A 22,953-nucleotide genomic window follows, 5' to 3' on the forward strand; every position below is an offset into this window, starting at 1 on the left:
TAAACAAAAGGGCACAGCCTCAGGATTGAGGGATGTCCATTTAAAACAGAGATGCAGAGAAATTCCTTTAGCCAGTGGGTGATGAATTTGTGGAATTTGTTACCATTGGCAGCTGTGGAGGCCAGGTCATTGGGTGTCTTAAGGCAGAGCTTGATAGGTTCTTGATTGGACACGGTGTCAAAAGTTACATGGAGACGGCTGGAGAGTGGGGCTGAGGAGGGAAAAATAGAATCAGCCATGATTGAATGGCAGAGCAGACTTGATGGGCCAAATGGCCTAATTCTGGTCCGCTGTCTTATGGTCTGATACAGGACATTGGCTTCAACATAGAGCAGGGCATGATAACCAATTATGGTAGGTAATCAGATTTTCACTCTAGTAATTCTCCACAACCAATAGTGAACAGAGACAATTTTGGTGAAGTTTTATTTTTTCCATATAAACATTAAAAATATTATAAATAAGGTAAAATATTTTCATGCATATTTACAGAATTCAGATCTTACACTACTGTTGAAAAAAGCATACAATGAAGGTATAAACTGGGTTCCCGGTGGCCTCAAGAGCCTTTAAGTTTCCTCTCAATTAACATAACTGGAATATTTTGGACTGCTCAATGTAAATCCAAAATTGCAGTTACAAGGAACAGGTGACGATGTAAAACAAGTAGTGAAGGTTGAGCTTATGATACAGAAATACAAGATGCTGGTTGCTAGCCTTCAAATCCAACTGTGGATCCACAGGTGAAATTACACTGCCAGTATGTACACCAGAATCTTCTTGGTTGCACATGCTGTGACCATCTTGGCAGCTCTAATCATCCACTTTAGTTCCTTCATGGCAATGCCAATTGAGAACACTAGGACCTTTGTGGCATTATTCTGGAGCCTCCATGGAAATGTCCAGCATACCCACCAGGACAATCATGGCATTTCTAATTGCGTGCACTGTGATGTCTGCGTACAAAGGTTCCATTCTATGCAGCGGGCTTCATTCTATTATCCTGAAAATGATAAACTCCTGTTCTTTGCCTTTACATAACTGGTGAAGTAGAAAGAATAGCAGTCCTAGATCATTAGGCTAACAGTTTGGAATTGTGGTCAGAATTATTTATAATCATAATTCAGATCTATTGGCAAAGGTAAGCCATCAATAACGTATTAACAAGTAACCTGAAGATCTACTGGCAAAGATAAGTCATAGATAACCTATTAACAAGTAATGAATGGGATTAGAAAGCCATCTCAGAAACCATGACACATCAAGGTAACTTCTTTCACCACTGCGGTTTTTGATCAGCTCAAGTCACTGCTCACTCTTGCTAGTATACATTTATTGAGATGGAATACAAACTATTCTCCTGAACTAGCACATCAGATGGCTTTCATTAGAGAAATTACACTGTCCATGCTGTCTCATCAAATATTCCTAGTAAAATCATGTGCTTCTGTTTTATCCCATAACCACCCTGTTCAAACACCACTGAAATCAACTGAACACTGAGCAGGTCACCAGTTAATATATTGACAAGTTTAGTGAGATTGGCTGGTTCTACTGTCATTAAGTAAAAATTTGGAGAGTAAAGATCCCTCTGCCTATCCTGTCACATATTCCCTTTGCATGGGTCTGCGCACATTCCATGACGGGGACAACAAGGTTCAGACACAGAGTAAATCTCCCTCTAAACAGAGCCTAAAATGGTTCACTTTTAACTCAAATAATGAGTTATTTACTGCACTGAACATATGTAAATATTTTACATTGAATTACTTCAGAAAAACATAGCTGCCTGAAATAGAAATATGATTTATTAATCTTAGGCTATTAAAGCTCAGGAATAAGAGGAATGGGGCAACAAGACATTCGCACCTTTATTGTTGGCACCAAAGATGCCAGTTGACAGGGCAATGAGATGGCATTGTGCTGCATTTCACTGATAATTCACAAATTTTCAGCAAGTCACAGTGTTTGAGTACAACACCAGCAAACAATGAATGAAGACCATTTATCAAAGATTAAAACAGCTTTAACATAAAGATTATGCAGATGCAGGGAATCCAGAGTAACACGTGCAAAATGCAGGAGCACCAGTAAAGCAGTATTAATACAGTTTACAATATTCCAGAGTTATGCCTTTTTAATCAGTAAAACCAGCAGAAATTTAATACATTAAAGATGTTTTTGAACTTTCAGCCAGTGGTTAGCTAATGCAGTCTATAATGTGTTAGGATATTACACTGAGGCTTTAACTGTGCAAAGCCCCTGAACATAAGGACATATAATGAACATACTCCGTCATGCACAAGTGCAAACAAATTTAAGATCTTGGGAAGCTCTAGGATAATTATGGGAGTTTTCTGCTGAAGAAGGTAAAAAAAAATCTGAAGGGGATAGACATGTGTATTGCTTGGTGACAGCGGGGTCTGAGTAGGAATCGATCTTGCCTCCGAGTTCATAGACTGTGGATCAAGCCTCATTCTAGCTATGTGGGTGTATAATAAACCAGTAATTCACTGTTGTATTAAGGGAATGGTTGAGTGGTCAGTACTAAGGGAACAGTCCAGTGGCCAGTACTGAGGTTATGGTCAAGTGGTCAGTATTAAGGGAATGGTCGAGTGGTCAGTACTGAGGGAACAGTCGAGTAGTCAATACTGAGGTTATGGTTGAGTGGTCAGTACTGAGATTATGCTTGACTCGTCAGTACTGAGGGAACAGCTGAGTGGTCAGTACTGAGGATATGGTTGAGTGGTCAGTATTGAGGGAACAGTCGAGTGGTCAGTATTGAGGGAACAGTTGAGTGGTCAGTACTGAGGTTATGGGTGAGTGGTCAGTCCTGAGGGAACAGTTGAGTGGTCAGTACGAAAGAAATGGTTGAGTGGTCAGTATTGAGAGAGCAATTGAGTGGTCAATACTGAAGTTATGGTCGAGTGGACAGTACTGGGGTTATATTTGAGTGGTCAGTGCTGAGAGAATGGTTGAGTGGTTAGTACTGAGGGAACGGTTGAGTGGTCAATACTGAGATTATGTTCGAGTGGTCAGTACTGAAGGAACGGTTATGTAGTTAGTACTGAGGGATGCTGCACTACGTTTCTTGAATTAAAGAGGCAGAATTTTCAGCCCTTGCACAAAACATGCTGAGGCTTCTCAAGGCACTGCCAGTCAACAGAAATGTTTGAGGCCAACTTGTTCTGAAGTCTCTGCTCTGTTGTGAATATTATCCCAGGATCTCTATGTGCAAGTAGGCAGGGCTTCAAGAAAAAGCCAGGGTCAGATCTACTCAACTGGAAGGGACCTTGAACATCTTAACTTGGAATAATTTTTAACAGATCACTCAGAGTTGATAGTTGCACCACTTAGACAAGGCTGATATCTTTGTAATTTGCTGATTCTGAGAGGATGATTTTGAGGTGACTATCTTTATAGCTCCCCTGACAATGTGACAAAGGACCACTGGAATATAGCAGGAGTTATTATGCTGAAGGATTGTGTGTCAGATTGAAAGTTTTACAATACTGATGCACTTTGTGAAATCCAATTGAAACTGGATATTTTGAAATCACAGCTCAAAATGCACAATGTTAACAATTCACTTGCTGAGTGCCAACAATCTGGCTCTAAAGATATTGGAACCAGTCCATATTTACACTCTATGTTCAGCACAGCTGTTGGCCTCACATAAATTATCACATCTTGTCTCAAATGTTAGTCATAACAGGCAAAAAAAAAGATACTGCTTTTCGGGTGCGAGGGTGGATGGCGACAATGGGCAGGACAAGGTGGGAATGTCCTTCTGTCAAATACTAACTTGGCTCTTGGGTCAAAGAACAAGCCTTCTATGGTGGGCTGACCTTTACCCATAGAAAGGAGTCATCGGCACATTTAAAAAAGGAATGCTCAATTGCAAAGCATATTCAGCCAACAGTTCGTGTAACAAGCTGTGGAGAATATCATGTCATTTATAGCCTCCTGTCTCCTTGTCACAGTCTAATTTACCTTTCAGCAATTGCTGAAGGATGTATTTTGAACCCAAAGTATGTTGAAATTGCAGCTCAAGATGCCTCTTAAAGCTTCTCCAGAACTGATCAATCAAGCTTTTCCACATTTCCCTTTTTTCTCTTTGCGCTGGAATTTTCGAAGTCGTCTTGTCCAGACATCTCGCCACTGAATGACAAGGCTGTTTTTATCAGCCAGGAGACCTCCAAGCCTCTCAGACAAGCTGTCAAAGGTCCCCATCACGAGGTATTTCTTGCTCATTTGGATCTTTGGGCACTTGCAAGCCAAGTCCTTCATATTTATCCACAAAGATTGTTCTGCTCGCTTAATCCTCTCGTCTCTGCTCTTATATACTGAAATGATGTTCACAGTAAACTTTGCCCATTCACTCACTGTGTTCATATCCAGAACATTCACCTGAATGGCTAGGAAAGGATAAAAAAAAAGTTAGTCAGCTGTCACAAATAACAGTCCGATTCATAAGATATTATACAATTAATAACACTATTCACCAATATCTAACAATCATAGAAACATAGAAAACCTACAGCACAACACAGGCCCTTCGGCTCACAAAGCTGTGCTGAACATGTACTTACTTTAGAAATTACCAAGGATTACCCATAGCCCTCTATTTTTCTAAACTCCATGGTACCTATCCAGGAGTCTCTTAAAAGACCCTATTGTAGCTGCCTCCACCACCGTCACCAGCAGCCCATTCCACGCACTTACCACTCTCTGCGTAAAAAACTTACCCCTGATATACCCTCTGTACCTGCATCCAAGCACCTTAAAACTGTGCCCTCTCGTGTCAGCCATTTGAGCCCTGAGAAAAAAAGCATCTGACTATCCACGTGATCAATGCCTCTTATCATCTTATACACCTCTATCAGGTCACTTCTCATCCTCTGTCGCTCCAAGGAGAAAAGGCCCAGTTCACTTAACCTATTCTCATAAGGCATGCTCCCCAATCTGGGCAACATCCTTGTAAATCTCCTCTGCACCCTTTCTGTGGTTTCCACATCTTCCTGTAGTGAGGTGACCAGAACTGAGTGCAGTATTCCAAGTGGGGTCTGACCAGGGTCCTATATAGCTGTAACATTACCTCTTGGCTCTTGAACTCAATCCCACAGTTGATGAAGGCCAATGCATTGTACGTCTTATTAACCACAGAGTCAACCTGTGCAGCAGCTTTGAGTGTCCTATGGACTTGGACCCCAAGATCCCTCTGATCCTCCACACTGTCAAGAGTCTTACCATTAATACTATATTCTGTCATCAAATTTGACCTACCAAAATGAACCACCTCAAACTTACTGTATCTGGGTTGAACTCCATCTGCCACTTCTCAGCCCAGTTTTGCTTCCTATCGATGTCCTGCTGCAATTTCTGACAGCCCTCCACACTATCCACAACATCCTCAACCTTTGTGTCACCAGCAACTTTACTAACCCATCCCTCCACTTCCTCATCCAGGTCCTTTATAAAAATCACGAAGAGAAGGGGTCCCAGAACAGATCCCTGAGGCTCCTCACTGGTCAGCAACCTCCAAGCAGAATATGGTCTGTCTACAACCACTCTTTGCCTTCTGTAATCAAGCCAGTTCTGGATCCACAAGCAAAGTCCCCATGGATCACATGCCTCCTTGCTTCCTCAATAAGCATTGCATGGGGTACCTTATCAAATGCCTTGCTGAAATCCATATAATTCTGAGTGCAGAGGTTTGAAAATGAGTCTGTAGTTGTGGAATCAAATCAGAATTGCTGTAGGAAAAGGAATAGCAGGTGGAATTTTGCCCAGGCAAGTGCAAAGTGATGATTTTGGGAAAGGTAGGAGATGCTCAAAGTATGAAAATGCACTGGGAAATACTGAAGAATGCAGACACCAAGACCAAGTTCATAGGTCCATCAGAGTGGCCATACAGGTAGACAGGATGATGAAGAAGGTACGTGCCATGGTTCCTTTCATTAAGCACGGGTGTGAGGCATCATGTATAAAGCATAGCTTAGAGAAACATTTGGGTGGAACCAGAGTCAGAATCAGGTTTAATATCACAGACATATGGCATGAAATATCATAAAAACTAAATGAAATAAGTAGTGCAAAAAGACAAAAAATAGTGAGGTACTGCTCATGGGTTTATTGTCAATTCAGATATCTGACAGCAGAGGGGAAGAAAATGTTGTGTGTCTTTAGGGTCCTGTACTTCTTCAGTGATGGTATCAATGAGAAGACACAACATGTCCTGGGTGATGGAGGTCCATAATCTCTTCTGGGGGAGGTATAACCTGTTCGAAACTGATGGGTTTCACCTGAACCCGAGGGGAACCAATATTCTCACATGCAGGGTTGTTGGAGCTGTTGGGAAGGGTTTAAGCTAATTTGGCAGGGAGGTGGGAACTGAAGTGAAGAGACTCAGGATAGGACGGATGGTAAAAAAGTAAAGATAGCATGCAGTCAGATTGTCAGGAAAGGCAGGCAGGTGATGGAACTTAGTTGCAGCCAACAGTCTGAGTATCAAATCATTAGGGATGCAGAATCAGAAAGGAGAGCAAATATGGTACTCAAGGTTTTGCATCTAAATGTGTGTAGTATAAGATATAAGGTGGATGATCTTGTTGCCAGGTATGATGTTATGGCTATCATTGAATCGTGGCTGAAGGATGATTGTAGTTGGGAGCTGAATGTCCAGGGTTACACATTATATTGGAGGATAGGAAGGTAGGCAGAGGGGTGATGTGGCTCTATTGGTAAAGAATGACATCAAATCAGGAGAAAGATGTGACAGAGGATCGGAAGATGTTGAATCCTTGTGGGTTGAGTTAAGAAACTGCAAGGGTAAAAGGACGTTGATGGCAGTTATATACAGACCTCACAACAGTGGCTAGCAGGTGGACCACAGATTACAACAGGAAATAGAAAAGGCAAGTCAAAAGGGCAATGTTATGGTAGTCATGGGGGATTTTAACATGCAGATCGATTGGGAAAATCTGGTTGGTAATGGATCTCAAGAGAGTGAGTTTGTTGAATGCCTAGGAGATGGCTTTTTTGATCAGTTTGTCATTGAGCCTACAAATGGATCAGCTATACTAGATTGGGTGCTATGTAATGAACTGGAGGCGATTAGGGAGCTTAAGGTAAAAGAACCTTGGGAACGAGTGATCACAATATAATTGAGCTCAACTTGGAACTTGATAGGGAGATAGTAAAGTCTGATGTAGCAATATTTCAGTGGAGTAAGGGAAATTACACTGGTATGAGAGAGGTGTTGGCCAAAGTAAACTGGAAGGAACTGCTGGCAGGGAGCAGCAATGGCGTGCATTTCTGGAAAAAATAAGGATGGTGCAGGACTTATGTATTCCAAAAATGTAGACATACTCAAATGGTAAAATAGTACAACCAGAGCTGACAAGGGAAGTCAAAGCTATATTAAAAATGGAAGTTCCCAATTGCCTCAAAAAGGAAACAATTATACCAGTGCCTAAGAAGAATAATGTGGGCTGCCTTAATGACTAGTGCTCAGTAGCACTCACATCGACAGTGATGAAATGCTTTGGGAGGTTGGTCATGACTGGACTGAACTCCTGCCTCAGCAAGGACCTGGACCCATTGTAATTTGCCAATCGCCACAATGGGTCAACGGCAGATGCAATCTCAATGGCTCTGCACACGGCTTTAGACCACCCGGACAACACAAGCACCTACATCAGGATGCTGTTCATCCACTATCATCATCATCATCATCATCAGGTGCCATGCCCAGATTGAGCTTTGACTACCATGGTCCACACACTCCTGTTTCGGGTCAAGTGGATCAATTCATTGGTATTCATTTCCACTTCTCTGGCTGCTGTCTCCATCATCATTTGTCTTTGCTTTCCTTCTGCTTTCTCCCTTCAATCTTTCCCATAATTACCATGCATTCTAACTCCTCTTTCCTAATCACGTGTCCAATGAAGTTACAATGCCTTTTCATGACCTCATACATTATTTCTCTTTTTGTGCTTGCTCTGTTCATGACGTCCTCGTTAGATATTTGTTCTGTCCATGATATTCTTTGCATCCTCCTCAAAAACCACATCTCTGCTGCTTCAATTCGTTTCCTCATCTTACAAGATATTGTCCAACAGTCTGATCCATATAACATAACTGGATAAACGTACTATTTCAGTACTCTGAGGTGGGTTGTCATGCCTAGTTCAGTGTTGGTCAGTATACTCTTCATTCTCATAAAGGTGTCTTTTGCCATCCTTATTCTTCTTTTGATGTCCATGTCGCACCTGCCATCTGATGTCACCCAGCTTCCTAAGTAGCAAAAGTTCTGTACTTGTTTTATGTCTTTTCCCGTTTATTTTCAGCCTGCAGACAGGATTCTCCTTCTTTTTGGATATATTCATACATTCTGTCTTTTTGCAATTGATAGACAGACCCATTTTTGCACTTTCTTCAACAACTATATCAATTAAGTTTTGTAGTCCTTCCTCTGTACTTGCAATTAACACAATGTCATCCGCATACCTGAAATTATTGATGTTTTCACTGCCAACTTTGATTCCCAAGATGTCTCTTATTTTTTGTATAAGGGGTTTCTTCTTTTATGTTACTGTGTATCTTAATCAAAATGGCTTCTTTGTTATGTTAATCTTTTATGCTACTGCGTATGTTAATTAAAATGGCTTCTTTGTTATGTTAAATGCTGAGAAAGTCTGTAGCTAGCACTTTGCTTGGGTTATAACAGATAGCAGAGTAAATGAACCAATGGGTGTCCATGTTATTCTTTCTTGGGGTGATATGCTTTCGCATATGGCTGGGTACCAGGGGGTTGTGGTGGGGAGTTGGAGGAGAGACCGTGAGGATGACGGATGTGTGGAAAAGCTCAGGGTGATTACTCTGGGTGGTCCCGAGCTGTGAGTCGAAGGGGTCTGGGTGGTCCCGAGCTGTGAGTCGAAGGGGTCAGGGTGGTCCCCAGCTGCGAGTCGAAGGGGTCAGGGTGGTCCCGAAGAGGTCCCCGAGCTCCGACGTGTGCACGAAGAAATTGAACTTTGATAAGTCTGGCGCCTTTTCCATTCCTTTTTTTGTATTGAACTTCTATTAATCTCATATAATTAGTAATATCTATAAAGTGTAATTGGTAAAACGTACATTGTGTGCTGGCTGATGATTGATGTTTGTAGCTGAATCAGGTGGCAGTTATACAGCAACCGACATAACCAGGAGACAAGGTGGGAAGCGGACGGGGTTTCCCCTAGATAAATACGAGCCAATGTAGCTGAGTGTTACACTTGTAATATTGTTTCACTGTTCATCAACAAGAGCTCAGCATTTAATACCATATTTCACACAGTCCTGATTCAGAAGTTGCAGAACCTAGGCCTCTGTACCTCCCTCTGCAATTGGATCCTCGACTTCCTAACCAGAAGACCACAATCTGTGTGGATTGGTGATAATATATCCTCCTCGCTGACGGTCAACACTGGCGCACCTCAGGGGTGTGTGCTTAGCCCACTGCTCTACTCTCTATATACACAAGACTGTGTGGCTAGGCATAGCTCAAATGGCATCTATGAATCTGCTGACATTGTTGGTAGAATCTCAGGTGGTGACGAGAGGGCGTACAGATGTGAGATATGCCAACTAGTGGAGTGGTGCCGCAGCAAGAACCTGGCATTCAACGTCAGTAAGATGAAAGAGCTGATTGTGGACTTCAGGAAGGCTTGTCGTTGTGGCTATCCCTCGAGGTCGAGGATGATGGTCTTCATTCTGTTGATCTACTTATGGGCTGTCAAGTGGCTTATGAGTCTACTCTTGACTTCGAAAGTTCTTCCTCATTCAGGACAGGTAGTTCCAGATGGTAGATCGGGCTCTGGTTGTTGCTGCCTCTCTTTCCATTTTCTTCTCTTTTCTTCTAATTCTGCACATGTGTTGGCTTCGAAAGTTGCTGTTCCTTCTCGGATGATGGCTTGCCAGAGTTTCCTGTCCTTGGCATTGGTTTCCCAATTGTTGATGTCGATGTTACATTTCTTCATGTTGGCTTTTAAGACATCTTTGAATCTCTTCTGTTGTCCGCCTCTCTTACGTTTGCCTTCTTTAAGCTGGGAGGAGAAGATTTATTTCGGCAGACGTTCGTCTTTCATCCCAACAACATGACCGCTCCATCTCAGTTAGTTCTTGATGCCGTAGGGCTTCAATGCTTGTTGTTTTTGCTTCATTTAGCACACTGATGTTGGTTCTTCTATCTTCCCAGCTGATATTTCAGATGTTTTGAAGATGTCGTCGGTATGTTGTCCAGATTTCTGATGCATACAGGAGTGTTGGGATTACCACTGCTTTGTACACTAACATTTTGGTGTTTGTTCAGATGTCACGATCATGAAAGACTCTTATTCGGAGAGGTCCAAAAGCTGTTCCAGCGAATTTAAGACGATGTTGGATCTCGTCTTTAAGGTCGACATTGGAGGAGAGGTGACTTCTAAGGTACGGAAAGTGGTCGACGTTTTCCAGGGTTGTTTCGCCAAATTCAATTGATGGTTCTATCCCATTTGTCTCAATTGGTGACGGTTGATAGATGATCTGAGTCTTCTTGGAATTGATGGTAAGTCCAAGTTTTGTTTATGCACAGTTGAAGGCAGTCAGAATCTGTTGTAGGTGGTTTTCTGAGAGAGCTGCAACACTGTTGTCATCTGAGTATTGGAACTCAATGAGGGAACTCGTGGATGTCTTCGTTTTGGATTTGAGATGGGCAAGATTGAAAAGTCTGCCATCTGTACTGAAGACAATTTCGACTCCTAGGGGTAGGTCGTCCTTGATAATGTGGATGATTGTTGCAATGAAGATGGTGAACAAAGTTGGGGCAATTACACATCCCTGTTTTACTCCTGATCTAACTTGAAAAGGCTCACAATTACTGTTGCTGACCATGACTGTGGCAGGCATGCCATCATGGAGGAGTCTCAGGATTTGAATGTATTTTTCAGGGCATCCATAGGTGGATAGGACACCCCATAGGAGTTCCCTTGATACCAAGTCAAAGGCTTTGGTGAGGTTGATGATTGCCATGTACAAAGGCTGAAGTTGTTCACGACATTTTTCTTGTAGTTGTCGCACTGTGAAGATCATGTCGATTGCTCCACGTGATGGTCTAAAACCGGTTTGTGTCTCTGGAAGGATCTTCTCGGCTAAAGACTTGAGCCAGTTGTTCATGATGCGGGTGAGGATCTTTCCTGCTGTTGCTAACAGGGAAATTCCATGATAGTTTCCGCATTCGGATCGATCGCCTTTCCTTTTGTAGATGGTAACCATTGCTGAGTCTCTAAAGTCTGCTGGTACGTCTTCATTTATCCAGATCTTGATGAGAAGTTGATGCAGTTGATAATGAAGCGGGTTACCTCCAATTTTGTAGACCTCGGCTGGTATTCCATCGAGTCCAGCGGCCTTGTTGTTTTTCAAGGTTTTGATGGCTTCCTTGACTTCTTCAAGTGTTGGTATTTTGCTTAGGGAGTCGTCAACGGGCTGTTTTGGAATGTTGTTAATCACATTCCTGTCAAATGAGATGGCTTGATTCAGAAGATCTTCAAAGTGCTCCCTCCATCTAGAATTGATGTCAGCATTGCTCTTCAGGATGGTTGAACCATCTTTGCTTTTGAGAGGGGCTTGACCCTGAGTGGATGGGCCAAAAATAGCTTTAGTTGCTTTGAAAAAGGCTCGAGTGTCATTGGCGTCTGCTAGTTGTTGGATTTCCTGAGCTTTCTTCCTCCACCATTGGTTTTTCAGGTTTCGGGTGCTCTTCTAGACTGCAGCCTTGCATTCCTGATAGGATTTCCTTTTGGTAGCCGATTGTTGGTCATTTTGTAAGGTAATGAAAGCTTTTCTCTTTTCGCCAATGCGTTGTTAGAGTTGTTATCATCGAACCAGTCCTGATGTTTTTTCGTCTTGAACCCAGTTGTTTCTTTGCAGGAAGTGATGATAGCGTTCTTCAATTGATTCCAGTGTTCTTCTACAGATGGTGGGATTTGTTGAGGCAATTGTTCTTGAAGATTTTGTTGGAACTTCTGTACATGGCTAATGTCTTGAAGGATGTCAACATTAAATTTCTTAATAGTGTTCTGATTTTGGTATTTCCTTTTGGGCCGAATCTTCATTCTCATGATGGACGAGATGAGTCGATGGTCTGTCCAGCACTCGTCAGCACCAGTAACAGCTCTTGTTATCAGTACATCTTGTTGGTCCCGAGATCATACGATGATGTAGTCGATGAGGTGCCAGTGTTTGGAGCTTGGATGCTGCCAGGAGACTTCGTGCCTGTTCTTCTGGCGAAATAGGGTGTTTGTAATCACCAGGTTGTGTTCAGCACATTTGGTGAGGAGGAATGTTCCATTGGCATTGACCTTGCCAACTCCTTCCTTGCTTATTATTCCAGTCCAGAGCCTATGATCTTTCCCGACTCTGGCATTGAAGTCTCCCAGGAGAATTATCTTGTCATTGTTGGGAACAGAGGCAAGGACGTGGTCAAGTTGGGCATAGAAGTTCATCTTCAGCGTCCAGAGTTGGAGCATAGATGCTGATGATGGTGGCGTGTTGGTTCTTGACAAGCTGGATTTGCAGAGTCATGAGACATTCATTGATTCCCAGTGGTTGCTCTGTCAGCTTCTGAAGTAGGCTGTTTCGGATGGAAAAACCTACTCCATGGATCCTCGGTTGTTCAGGATCAAGTCCTTTCCAGAAAAAGGTGTATTGACCTTGCTCTTCCTTTAGTTGCCCTTCTCCAGCTCTGCGGGTCTCACTCAGAGCAACAATGTCAAAGTTGAATTTTTGGAGTTCCCGGGCAACAAAGGCAGTTCTCCTCTCTGGTCGGTCTGAATTTGGGTTATCCATCAGAGTTCGTATGTTCCGGGTTCCAAATTTCATAGTTTCACTTCTTGATGTTTTTCGACTGCATGGTGGTGATCCCTCTGGACGTGGCTTTCCAGACAGCATGGGGTGAAGATGAAGGAACACATACCAATTCTCATAGAGGGATCAGAAGTGGAGAGGGTGAGCAACTTCAAGTTCCTTGGTGTCAAGATCTCTGAGGATCTAACCTGGTCCCAACATATCGATGTAGTTATAAAGAAGGAAAGACAGCGGCTATACTTTATTAGGAGTTTGAAGAGATTTAGCATGTCAATAAGTACACTCAAAAACTTCTATAGTAGTACTGTGGAGAGCATTCTGACAGGCTGCACCACTGTCTGGTATGGAGGGGCTACTGCAGAGGACTGGAAGAAGGTGCAGAAGGTTGTAAATCTAGTCAGCTCCATCTTGGGTACTAGCCTACAAACGCAGGACATCTTTAAGGAGCTGTGTCTCAGAAAGGCAGCGTCCATTATTAAGGGCCTCCAGCACCCAGGGCATGCCCTTTTCTCACTGTTACCATCAGGTAGGAGGTATAGAAGCCTGAAGGCACACACTTAGCGATTCAGGAACAGCTTCTTCCCCTCTGCTGATTCCTAAATGAGCACTGAATCTTTGGACACTACCTCACTTTTTTTAATATACAGTATTTCTGTTTTTGCATGTTTTTTTAATCTATTCAATATACATAATTGATTTACTTGATTATTTATTATTTTTTTATCTTATTAATTTTTTTTCTCGGCTAGATTATGTATTGTATTGAACTGCTGCTGCTAAGTTAACAAATTTAATGTCACATTCCAGTGATAATAAACCTGATTCTGACTCTGAAAAGAAAGGGCATACAACAAAGCAAAAACTAATGGGAAGATAGAGGATTGGGAAATTTTAAAAAAAACCTACGGAGAGCAACTAGAAAAATCATTAGAAGGGAAAAGATGAAATATTGAAAGCAAGCCAGCAAATAATAGCAAAGTGGATAGTGAAAGTTTTTTCAAGTATGTTAAAAATAAAAGAGAACTGAGAGTGGATATAGAATCACTAGAAAATGAGGCAGGAGAAATAATAACGAGGGACAAGGAGATGGCTGATGAACTAAATGAGTATTTTGCATCAGTCTTCACTGTGGAAGACACTAGCAGTATGCCTGATGTAGTGTGTGAAGGAAGAGAAGTGGGTGCAGTTACTATTATAAGAGAGAAGGTCCTCAAAAAGCTGAAAGACCTAAAGGTAAACAACAGGAATTCTGCAGATGCTGGAAATTCAAGCAACACACATCAAAGTTGCTGGTGAACGCAGCAGGCCAGGCAGCATCTCTAGGAAGAGGTACAGTCGACGTTTCAGGCGGAGACCCTTCGTCAAGTCACCTGGACCAGATGAACTACACCCTAGGGTCCTGAAGGAGGTTGTGGATTGTGGTAGCTTTAGGAATGATCTTTCAGAAATGATTGGATTCTGGCATGGTGCCAGAGAACTGGAAATTTGTAAATGTCACTCCACTCTTTGACAAAGGAGGAAGGCAGCAGAAAGGAAAGTATAGACCAGTTAGCCTGACCTCAGTGGTTGGGAAGATGTTAGAGTTAATTTTTAAGGATGAGGTGAGGGAGTACTTGATGACACAGGACAAGATAGTACAAAGTTAATACGGTTTTCTTTGGGGAAAATCCTGCCTGACTAACCTGTTGGAATTCTTTGAGGAGATTACATGTAGGATAGATAAAAGGGATGCAATGGGTTTTGTATATTTGGACTTTCAGAAGGCCTTTGACAAAGTACCACACATGAAGCTGCTTACCATGTTTACAGCCCATGGTAGTACAGGAAAGTTATTAACATGGTTAGAGCATTGGCTGATGGGAGGAGGTAGTGAGTGGGAATAAAAAGATCCTTTTCTGGTTGGCTGCCAGTGGTGACAAGTGGTGTTCTGCAGGGGTCAGTCTTGGGACCACTTCTTTTTATGCTGTATATCAATGATTTAGATGATGGAATAGATGGCTTTGTTGCCAAGTTTGCAGATGATACGAAGATTTGTGGAGGGGCAGGTAGTGTTGAGGAAACAGGTAGGATGCAGAAGGACTTAGACAGATTAGGAGAACGGGCAAAAAAGTGGCAAATGAAATACAATGTTGGAAAATGCATGGTCATGCACTTTGGTAGTAGAAATAAATGAGCAGACTATTTTCTAAATGGGGAGAAAATCCAAAAATCTGAGATGCAAAGGGACATTGGAGTCCTTGTGCAGAACACCCTAAAGGTTAACTTGCAGGGCGAGTCAATGGTGAGGAAGGCAAATGCCATGTTAGCATTCATTTCAAGAGATCCAGAATATAAGAGCAAAGTTGTGATGCTGAGGCTTTATAAGGCACTGGTGAAGCCTCACCTTGATATTGTAAACAGTTTTGGGCCCCTCATCTTAGAAAAGATATGCTGGCATTGGAGAGGGTCCAGAGGAGGTTCACAAGGATGATTCCAGGAATGGAAGTGTTATCATATGAAGAATGTTTGGTGGCTCTGGGTCTGTACTCGCTGGAATTCAGAAGGATGAGGGGGGATCTCATTGAAACCTTTCAAATGTTGAAAGGCTTAGACTGAGTAGATGTGGAAAGGGTGTTTCCCATGGTGGGAGAGTCTAGGACAAGAGGGCATAGCCTCAGGATAGAGGGGAGCCCTTTCAAAACAGAGATGCGGAGAAATCTCTTTAGCCAAAGGGTGGTGAATTTGTGAAATTTGTTACCAGATGCAGCTGTGGAGGCCAGGTCGTTGGTGTATTTAAGGCAGAGATTGATAGGTTCTTGATTGGACATGGCATGAAAGGTAACGGGGAGAAGGCCAGGAACTGGAGTTGAGGACGAGAAAAAAAATGGATCAGCCATGATTGAATGGTGGAGTAGGCACGATGAGCCAGATGGCCTAATTCTGCTCCTATGCCTTATGGTCTTAATGATAGATAACACCTTTTTGAGGCATCACATTTGAAGATGTCCTCAATGCTGACGAGGCTACTGCCTATGATGAAGCTAGCTGAGTTTGCAACTTTCTGAACTTTGTCCGACGTTTTGCAGTGGCCCCCCCCCCCCCCCGTACCAGATAGTGATGCAAGCAGCAGCTGGAATGCTCTCCATGGTATATCTGTAGGCATATGCGAGAGTCTTTGGTGACATACCAAATCTCCTCAAATTCCTAATGAAATATAGGTGGAGTCATGCCTTTGTAACTGCATCAACACATTGGGCCCAGGTTAGATCTTCAGAGATGCTGGTACTCAGGAACTTGAAATTGCTCATCCTTTCCACTGCTGATCCTTTGATGAGAACTGTTGGGTGTTCCCTTGACGTCCTTTTCCTGAAATTCACAATCTGTTCCCTGATGTTACTGATGTTGAGTGTAAGGTTTGTTGTTGTGACATCAGTCAACCAGCTGATCTCTCTCCTGTATACCTCCTTGTCACCTTCTGAAACTCTGCCAACAATAACTGTGTTGCCAGCAAGTTTATGAGCAGTGCCTAGCCACATTGTTATGGGTGTAGAGAGAGCAGAACAGTGGGCTAAGCTGCGGCCTTGAAGCACAACAGTGTTGACTGTCAATGAGGAGATGCTATTTTTGATCTACACTGATGGAGGTCTTCTGATGAGGGAGTCAAGGATTGCAGAAGGAGTTACAGAGGCCCAAGTTTTGGAGCCTGTTCTCCTGATTTCATCTTCAGAGTCCACAATTAGTTCCTTGGATTTGCTGACACTGAGTGCAAGGTTGTCATCACAACACCACTTAACCAGCTGACCTGTATGCCTCCTCGTCACCATTTGTGATTCTACCAACAACAGCAGTGTCACTGGCGAACCTATAGAGAGTGTTGAAGACATGTTTAGACATGGTCGTGGGTATAGTAAGAATAGAGAGGATGGGGGTGTAGGGTGGGCTAAGCATGTAGCCCTGAGGTGCACCTGTATTGATGGTCAGTGAGGAGGAAATTGTATTGGTTGTGGTCTCCCAGAGAGGAAGATAAGGATCCAATTAAAAATTCATCTTATCAGCTTGTACTCAGCATCACCAAGACCAGTAAACTGATTGTGGCTTTCGAGAAGGGGAAGTCAGGAGAACATACACCAGTCCTCATTGAGGTGTCAGCATTGGAAAGGGTGAGAGCTTCAAGTTTTTGCTTGTCAACGTCTTGGAGGATCTACTCTGGGCCCAACATATTGCTGCAATCAGAAGGAGGCTTTATTTCATCAGGAACTTGAGATTTGGTATGTTAGCAAAGACTTTCGCAGTTTTCTACAGATGTACTGTGGAGAACATTCTGACTGGTTGCAACATGGCCTGAAATGGGCAATCCAATGCACAAGATCACAAGAAGCCAAAGAGGGTTATAGTCTCAGCTTGCTCCTTCACAGGCACAACCCATTGCACCATTGAGGGTATCTTCAAGAGGTTGTGCCTCAAAAAGACAACATCCATCAATAAGGACCCTCACAATCCAAGACGTACCTTATTTTCATTACTACCACATTGGGAAAGAGGTACAGGAACCTGAAGACTCACATTCAAACTCTATTTACAGAATTAAGGAAAATCCCAAGGCATTCTACATGCACGTGAAGAGCAGGGGGATAACTAGAATAAGGGTAGGACTGCTCAGGGGTGAAGGGTGAAACGTGTGCCTGGGTTTGGAGGAGATGCGGAAGTCTTTAATGAATACCTTGCTTCAGTGTTCATCAGTGAGAAGGACATTGATAAATGTGAGGCTAGCATGGAATAGGTCATTGTGCTGGAACATGTTGAGGACAAGAAGAAGTTGGTCAGTGCTGTAGCTTTTGAAAAACTTCAGGATAGATAAGTCTCTGGGGACAGTATATACCCCAGGTTACTATGGGAAGCAAGGGAAGAGATTCGTAAACACAAAATACTCTGCAGATGCTGGGGTCAAAGCAACACGGACAACATGCTGGAGGAACCCAGCAGGTCGGGCAGCATCCGTGGAAACGAACGGTTTTACTGTTTGTTTCCACGGATGCTGCCCGACCTGCTGAGTTCCTCCAGCGTGTTGTGCGTGGAGGGAAGAGATTGCCAGGGCATTGATGAAGACCTTTGCATCCTTACTGGCCACAGGAGTAGTATCGGAGGATTGGAGGATGGCAAATGTTGTTCTTTAGCTCAAGGAAAGTAATAGGAATAATCTTGGGAATTACATGTTCATTTGTCTTATGTCAGTGGTCGGGAAACTAATAGAGAGGGACAAGTTTTGTGAGCACTGGAGAAGCATAGGCTTATTAGGAACAGTCAGTAAGGCTTCGTGAGGGACTGGTCATGCCTTATGGACTTGATTGACTTTTTGAGGAAGTGACTAAACAAATTGATGAAGGTAATGCAGTGAATATGACAAGGTTCCCCACCCAGCAAGTCATGAGGAATAGCCATGATGGAAACTTGGCTCTGAAGATTAGGAATTTGAAAGCAGAGGGTGGTAGTAATTGGAGAGTATTCTGTCTGGAGGTTGATGACCAGTTGTGTTCTGCAGCGATCTGTTCTGGGACCCCTGCTCTTTGTGATTTTTATAAATGACCTGACTCTGGCAATGTGCTGGAGGACTGGAAAATTGCAAATGTCACTCCACACTTTAAGAAAGGAGGAAGGCAACAGAAAGGAAATTATAGACCAGTTAGCCTGAACTCAGTGGTTGGGAAGATGTTTTAGTCAGTTGTTAAGGATGAGGTGATGGAGTACAGGACAAGATAGGACAAAGTCAACATGGTTTATTAAAGGAAAATCTTGCCTGACAAGCTGTTGGAAATCTTTGAGAAGACTGCAAGTAGGATAGATAAAGGGGATACAGTAGATGTTGTATATTTGAACTTTCTGAAGGCCTTTGACAAGGTGCCACACATGAGGCTGCTTACCAGGTTATGAGCCCATGGTATTACAGGAAAGTTACTGGCAGAGTTAGAGCACTGGCTGATGTGCGAATAAAAGATTCTTTTCTTAATTGGCTGCCAGTGACTAGTGGTGTTCTGCAGGGTTCGGTGTTGGGACTGCTTTGTCTTATGCAATATGTCAGTGATTTAGATGATGGAACAGATGACTTTGTTGCTAAGTTTGCAGATGATACAAAGATTGATGGAGGGGCAGATAGCGTTGGGGAAACAGGTAGACTGCAGAAGGACTTGGAGAAATTAGGAGAATGGGCAAGAAAGTGGCAAATAAAATACAATATTGGAAAACGTATGGTCATGCACTTTGGTTGAAGAAATAAAAGTGCAGGCTACTTTCCAAATGGGTAGAAAATCCAAAAATCTGAGATGCAAAGGGACTGGGAGTCCTTGTGCAGAACACCTTAAAGGTTAACCTACAGGTAGAGTCGGTGGTGAGCAAGGAAAATGCAATGTTAGCATTCATTTCAAGAGATCTGGAATATAACAGCAGGGATGTGATGCTGAAGTTTGGTAAGGCACTGGTAAGGCTTTGCCCTGAGAATTCTGAACAGGCCTGGGCCCCTCATCTAAGAAGAGATGTGCTGGCATTAGAGAGTGTTCAGAGGGCATTCACAATGATGATTCCGGGAATGAAAGGATTATGATACAAAGAAAGTCTGATAGCTTTGGGTCTGGAATTTAGAAGTATGATGGGGGATCTCATTGAAACCTTTCGAATGTTGAAAGGACTAGATAGAGTAGATGTGGAAAGAGTTTGATAGGTTCTTGATTGGACACGACATCAAAGGTAACAGGGAGAAGGCCAGAGAGTGGGGCTGAGGAGGGAAAAAGGGATTAGCCATGATTGAATGGCAGAGCAGACTCGATGGACCAAATGGCCTCATTCTGCTCTTATGCCTTATGGTCTTATTGCCTTATGAAACATTAACTCTGTGTGTGTGTGTGTGTGTGTGTGTGTGTGTGTGTGTTCATGCTCCTGTACCTCCTCCATAAGAAGAGAGCATGTCCTGGATGATGGGGGTCCTTTATGATGGATGCTGCCTTTTTGAGGCATCACCTTGTGAAGGCAAATGGGACTCACTCAGATAAGCAACTGTGTTATATTGGTATTGGACACAGCCTCAGAATAGAGGGGAGTCCTTTTAGAATGGAGATGAGGAGGAATTTCTTTAGCCGGAGAATGATGAATCTGTGGGATCCCTTACCACAGGCAGCTGTGGAGGCCAAGTCTTTATGTATATTTAAGGCAAAGGTTGACAGATTCTTGATTGATCAGGACATGAAGGGATACTGGGTAAAGGCAGAAGATTGGATCAGCCATGATGAAGTGGCAGAGCAGGATTGATGGGCCAAATGACCTAATTCTGCTCCTATATCTTATGGTGTTATGGACTTCTAAAACCAATTGGCTGCACCAGTGATCATTTAGTGTGGCATATTAAAGGGGGGGGGGTGAGTGCAATCAATTATTTTGTGTTTTATATTTGTAATTAATTTAGTTCACTTTCTGGAGATCTGTTTTCAATTTGACACAGAAGATCTTTTTCTGTTGATCAGTGTCAAAAAAGCCCAATTAAATCCACTGTGATTCAACATTGTAAAACAATAAAACATGAAAACTTTCAAGGGGGGTGAATACTTTTTATAGGCACTGTATTCTCCTTCACTTTGTCTGCTAGAGCAACTGTATGCCTTCTTTTAGCCTTCCTGATTTCTTTCTTACGTGTTCTCTTACTTTTCTTATACTCCATAAGAACCTTATTTGTTCTTACTTGCCTAGACCTACTATGTACATCCTTTTTTGTATTAACCAGGGCATCAATATATCTTGAAAACCAAGCATCGAGAAACTTGTTATCTTTACCTTTTATTCTGACAGGCACATACAAGACTTGTACTCTCAAAATTTCATTTTTGAAGGCCTTCCACTTACCAAGTACAGTTTTGCCAGAAAACAGCCTGTTTCAATCCAATATGCCAGATCATTTCTGATACCACCAAAACTGGCCTTTCTCTAATTTAGAATCTCAACATGCAGACCGGACCTATCTCTTTGTAGGTTTACTTTGAAACTAATAGCATTGTGGTCACTGGATGCAAAGCGTTCCTCCACACAAACCTCTGACACCTGCCCTGTCTCATTCCCTAATAGCAGATCCAGTATCACACGCTCTGTCGTTGGGAATTCTACGTACTGATGAAGGGAACTTTCCAGAACACATTTGACAAACTCTATCCCATCTAGTTCTTTTACAGTGTGAAATTCGCAGTCGATATGTGAAAAGTTAAAACACCTGCTATAAGAACCTACATAAAAGTTGCTGGTGAACGCAGCAGGCCAGGAAGAGGTACAGTCGACATTTCGGGCCGAGACCCTTCATCAGGACTAACTGAAAGAAGAGCTAGTAAGAGATTTGAAAGTGGGAGGGGGAGGGAGAGATCCTGAAATGATAGGAGAAGACAGGAGGGGGAGGGATGGAGCCAAGAGCTGGACAGTTGATTGGCAAAAGGGACATGAGAGGATCATGGGACAGGAGGCCTAGGGAGAAAGAAAAGGGGGAGGGGGGAAGCCCAGAAGATGGGCAGGGGTATAGTGAGAGGGACAGAGGGAGAAAAAGGAGAGAGAGAAAAAGAATGTGTGTATATAAATAACGGATGGGGTATGAGGTGGAGTTGGGGCATTAGCGGAAGTTTAATAAGTCAATGTTCATGCCATCAGGTTGGAGGCTACCCAGACGGAATATAAGGTGTTGTTCCTCCAACCTGAGTGTGGCTTCATCTTTACAGTAGAGGAGGCCGTGGATAGACATATCAGTATGGGAATGGGATGTGGAATTAAAATGTGTGGCCACTGGGAAATCCTGCTTTCTCTGGCGGACAGAGTGCAGGTGTTCAGCGAAATGATCTCCCAGTCTGTGTCGGGTCTCGCCAATATATAGAAGGCCACATCGGGAACACCCGACGCAGTATATCACCCCAGCCGACTCACAGGTGAAGTGTCGCCTCACCTGGAAGGACTGTCTGGGGCCCTGAATGGTGGTGAGGGAGGAAGTGTAAGGGCACCACCATCAACTCTGCTCTCAAACGCATCTCCCCCATTTCACGCACATCTGCTCTCACTCCATCCTCCTGCCACCCCACTAGGAATAGGGTTCCCCTTGTCCTCACCTACCACCCCACCAGCCTCCGGGTCCAACATATAATTCTCTGTAACTTCTGCCACCTCCAATGGGATCCCACCACTAAGCACATCTTTCCCTCCCCCCCACCCCCCCGACTTTCTGCAGGGATCACTCCCTACCTGACTCCCTTGTCCATTCGTCCCCTCCCTTCCTCCCCACTGATCTCCCTCCTGGCACTTTTCCTTGTAAGCGGAACAAGTGCTACACATGCCCTTACACTTCTTCCCTAACATTCTTGCGGGTAGATTTGCTAATGCTGCTCCGGGGGGGGGTTTAAATTAGATTTGCAGGGGGAGAGGAACCAGAGTGTTAGAGCAGATAGTGAGGTGGAGGAGGATAAAAGTCATGCAGATAGTGAGGTGGAGGAGGATAAAGGTCATGTGAGGACTGCATGCATAGACAGAAATCAAAGGTTTGTACGTGATAGAAGTGTTCTCAGGTGCATCTATTTCAATGCAAGGAGTATTGTAGGTAAGGCAGATGAGATTAGGGCGTGGATTGCCACGTGGGATCACGGCATTATTGCTATTAGTGAGACTTGGTTGCAGGAGGGGCAGGACTGGCAGCTCGATGTTCCGGGGTTCCGTTGTTTCAGACGTGATAGAGGGGGAGGGATGAAAGGGGGAGGAGTGGCATTACTAGTCAGGGAAAATATCACAGCTGTGCGTAGGCAGGACAGCCTGGAAGGCTCGTCTACAGAGGCCACATGGGTGGAGCTGAGGAACAGGAAAGGTGTGACCACACTGATAGGGTTGTATTATAGACCGCCCAATAGTCAGAGAGAATTGGAGGAGCAAATCTGTAGAGAGATAGTAGAGAGATAGTAGACCGATGTAAGAAACAGAAAGTCGTAATAGTAGGGGATTTTAACTTTCCATATATTGACTGGGACTCCCAAACTGTGAAAGGGCTAGGTCACTTGGAGTTTGTCAAATGTGTTCAGAAAAGTTTTCTAAATC

The 22,953-nt window shown here is 43.3% G+C and overlaps 1 protein-coding gene across 2 annotated transcripts in view; it reads right to left on the bottom strand.

Annotated features, from left to right (window-relative positions):
• Positions 1–439: 439 nt before the first annotated feature.
• Positions 440–22,953, bottom strand: part of LOC140203253 (netrin-1-like) — a 416,761-nt gene continuing 394,247 nt past the window's right edge. For both annotated transcript variants that reach the window (XM_072269269.1, XM_072269268.1), the window contains one exon: positions 440–4,418. In XM_072269269.1, the coding sequence (XP_072125370.1) occupies positions 4,087–4,418 (332 nt within the window). In that variant the 3' untranslated portion in view covers positions 440–4,086. The remainder of the gene's footprint in view (positions 4,419–22,953) is intronic.

Source organism: Mobula birostris, chromosome 9, assembly GCF_030028105.1.
Source record: "Mobula birostris isolate sMobBir1 chromosome 9, sMobBir1.hap1, whole genome shotgun sequence".
In the NCBI taxonomy this organism is placed as follows: domain Eukaryota; kingdom Metazoa; phylum Chordata; class Chondrichthyes; order Myliobatiformes; family Myliobatidae; genus Mobula; species Mobula birostris.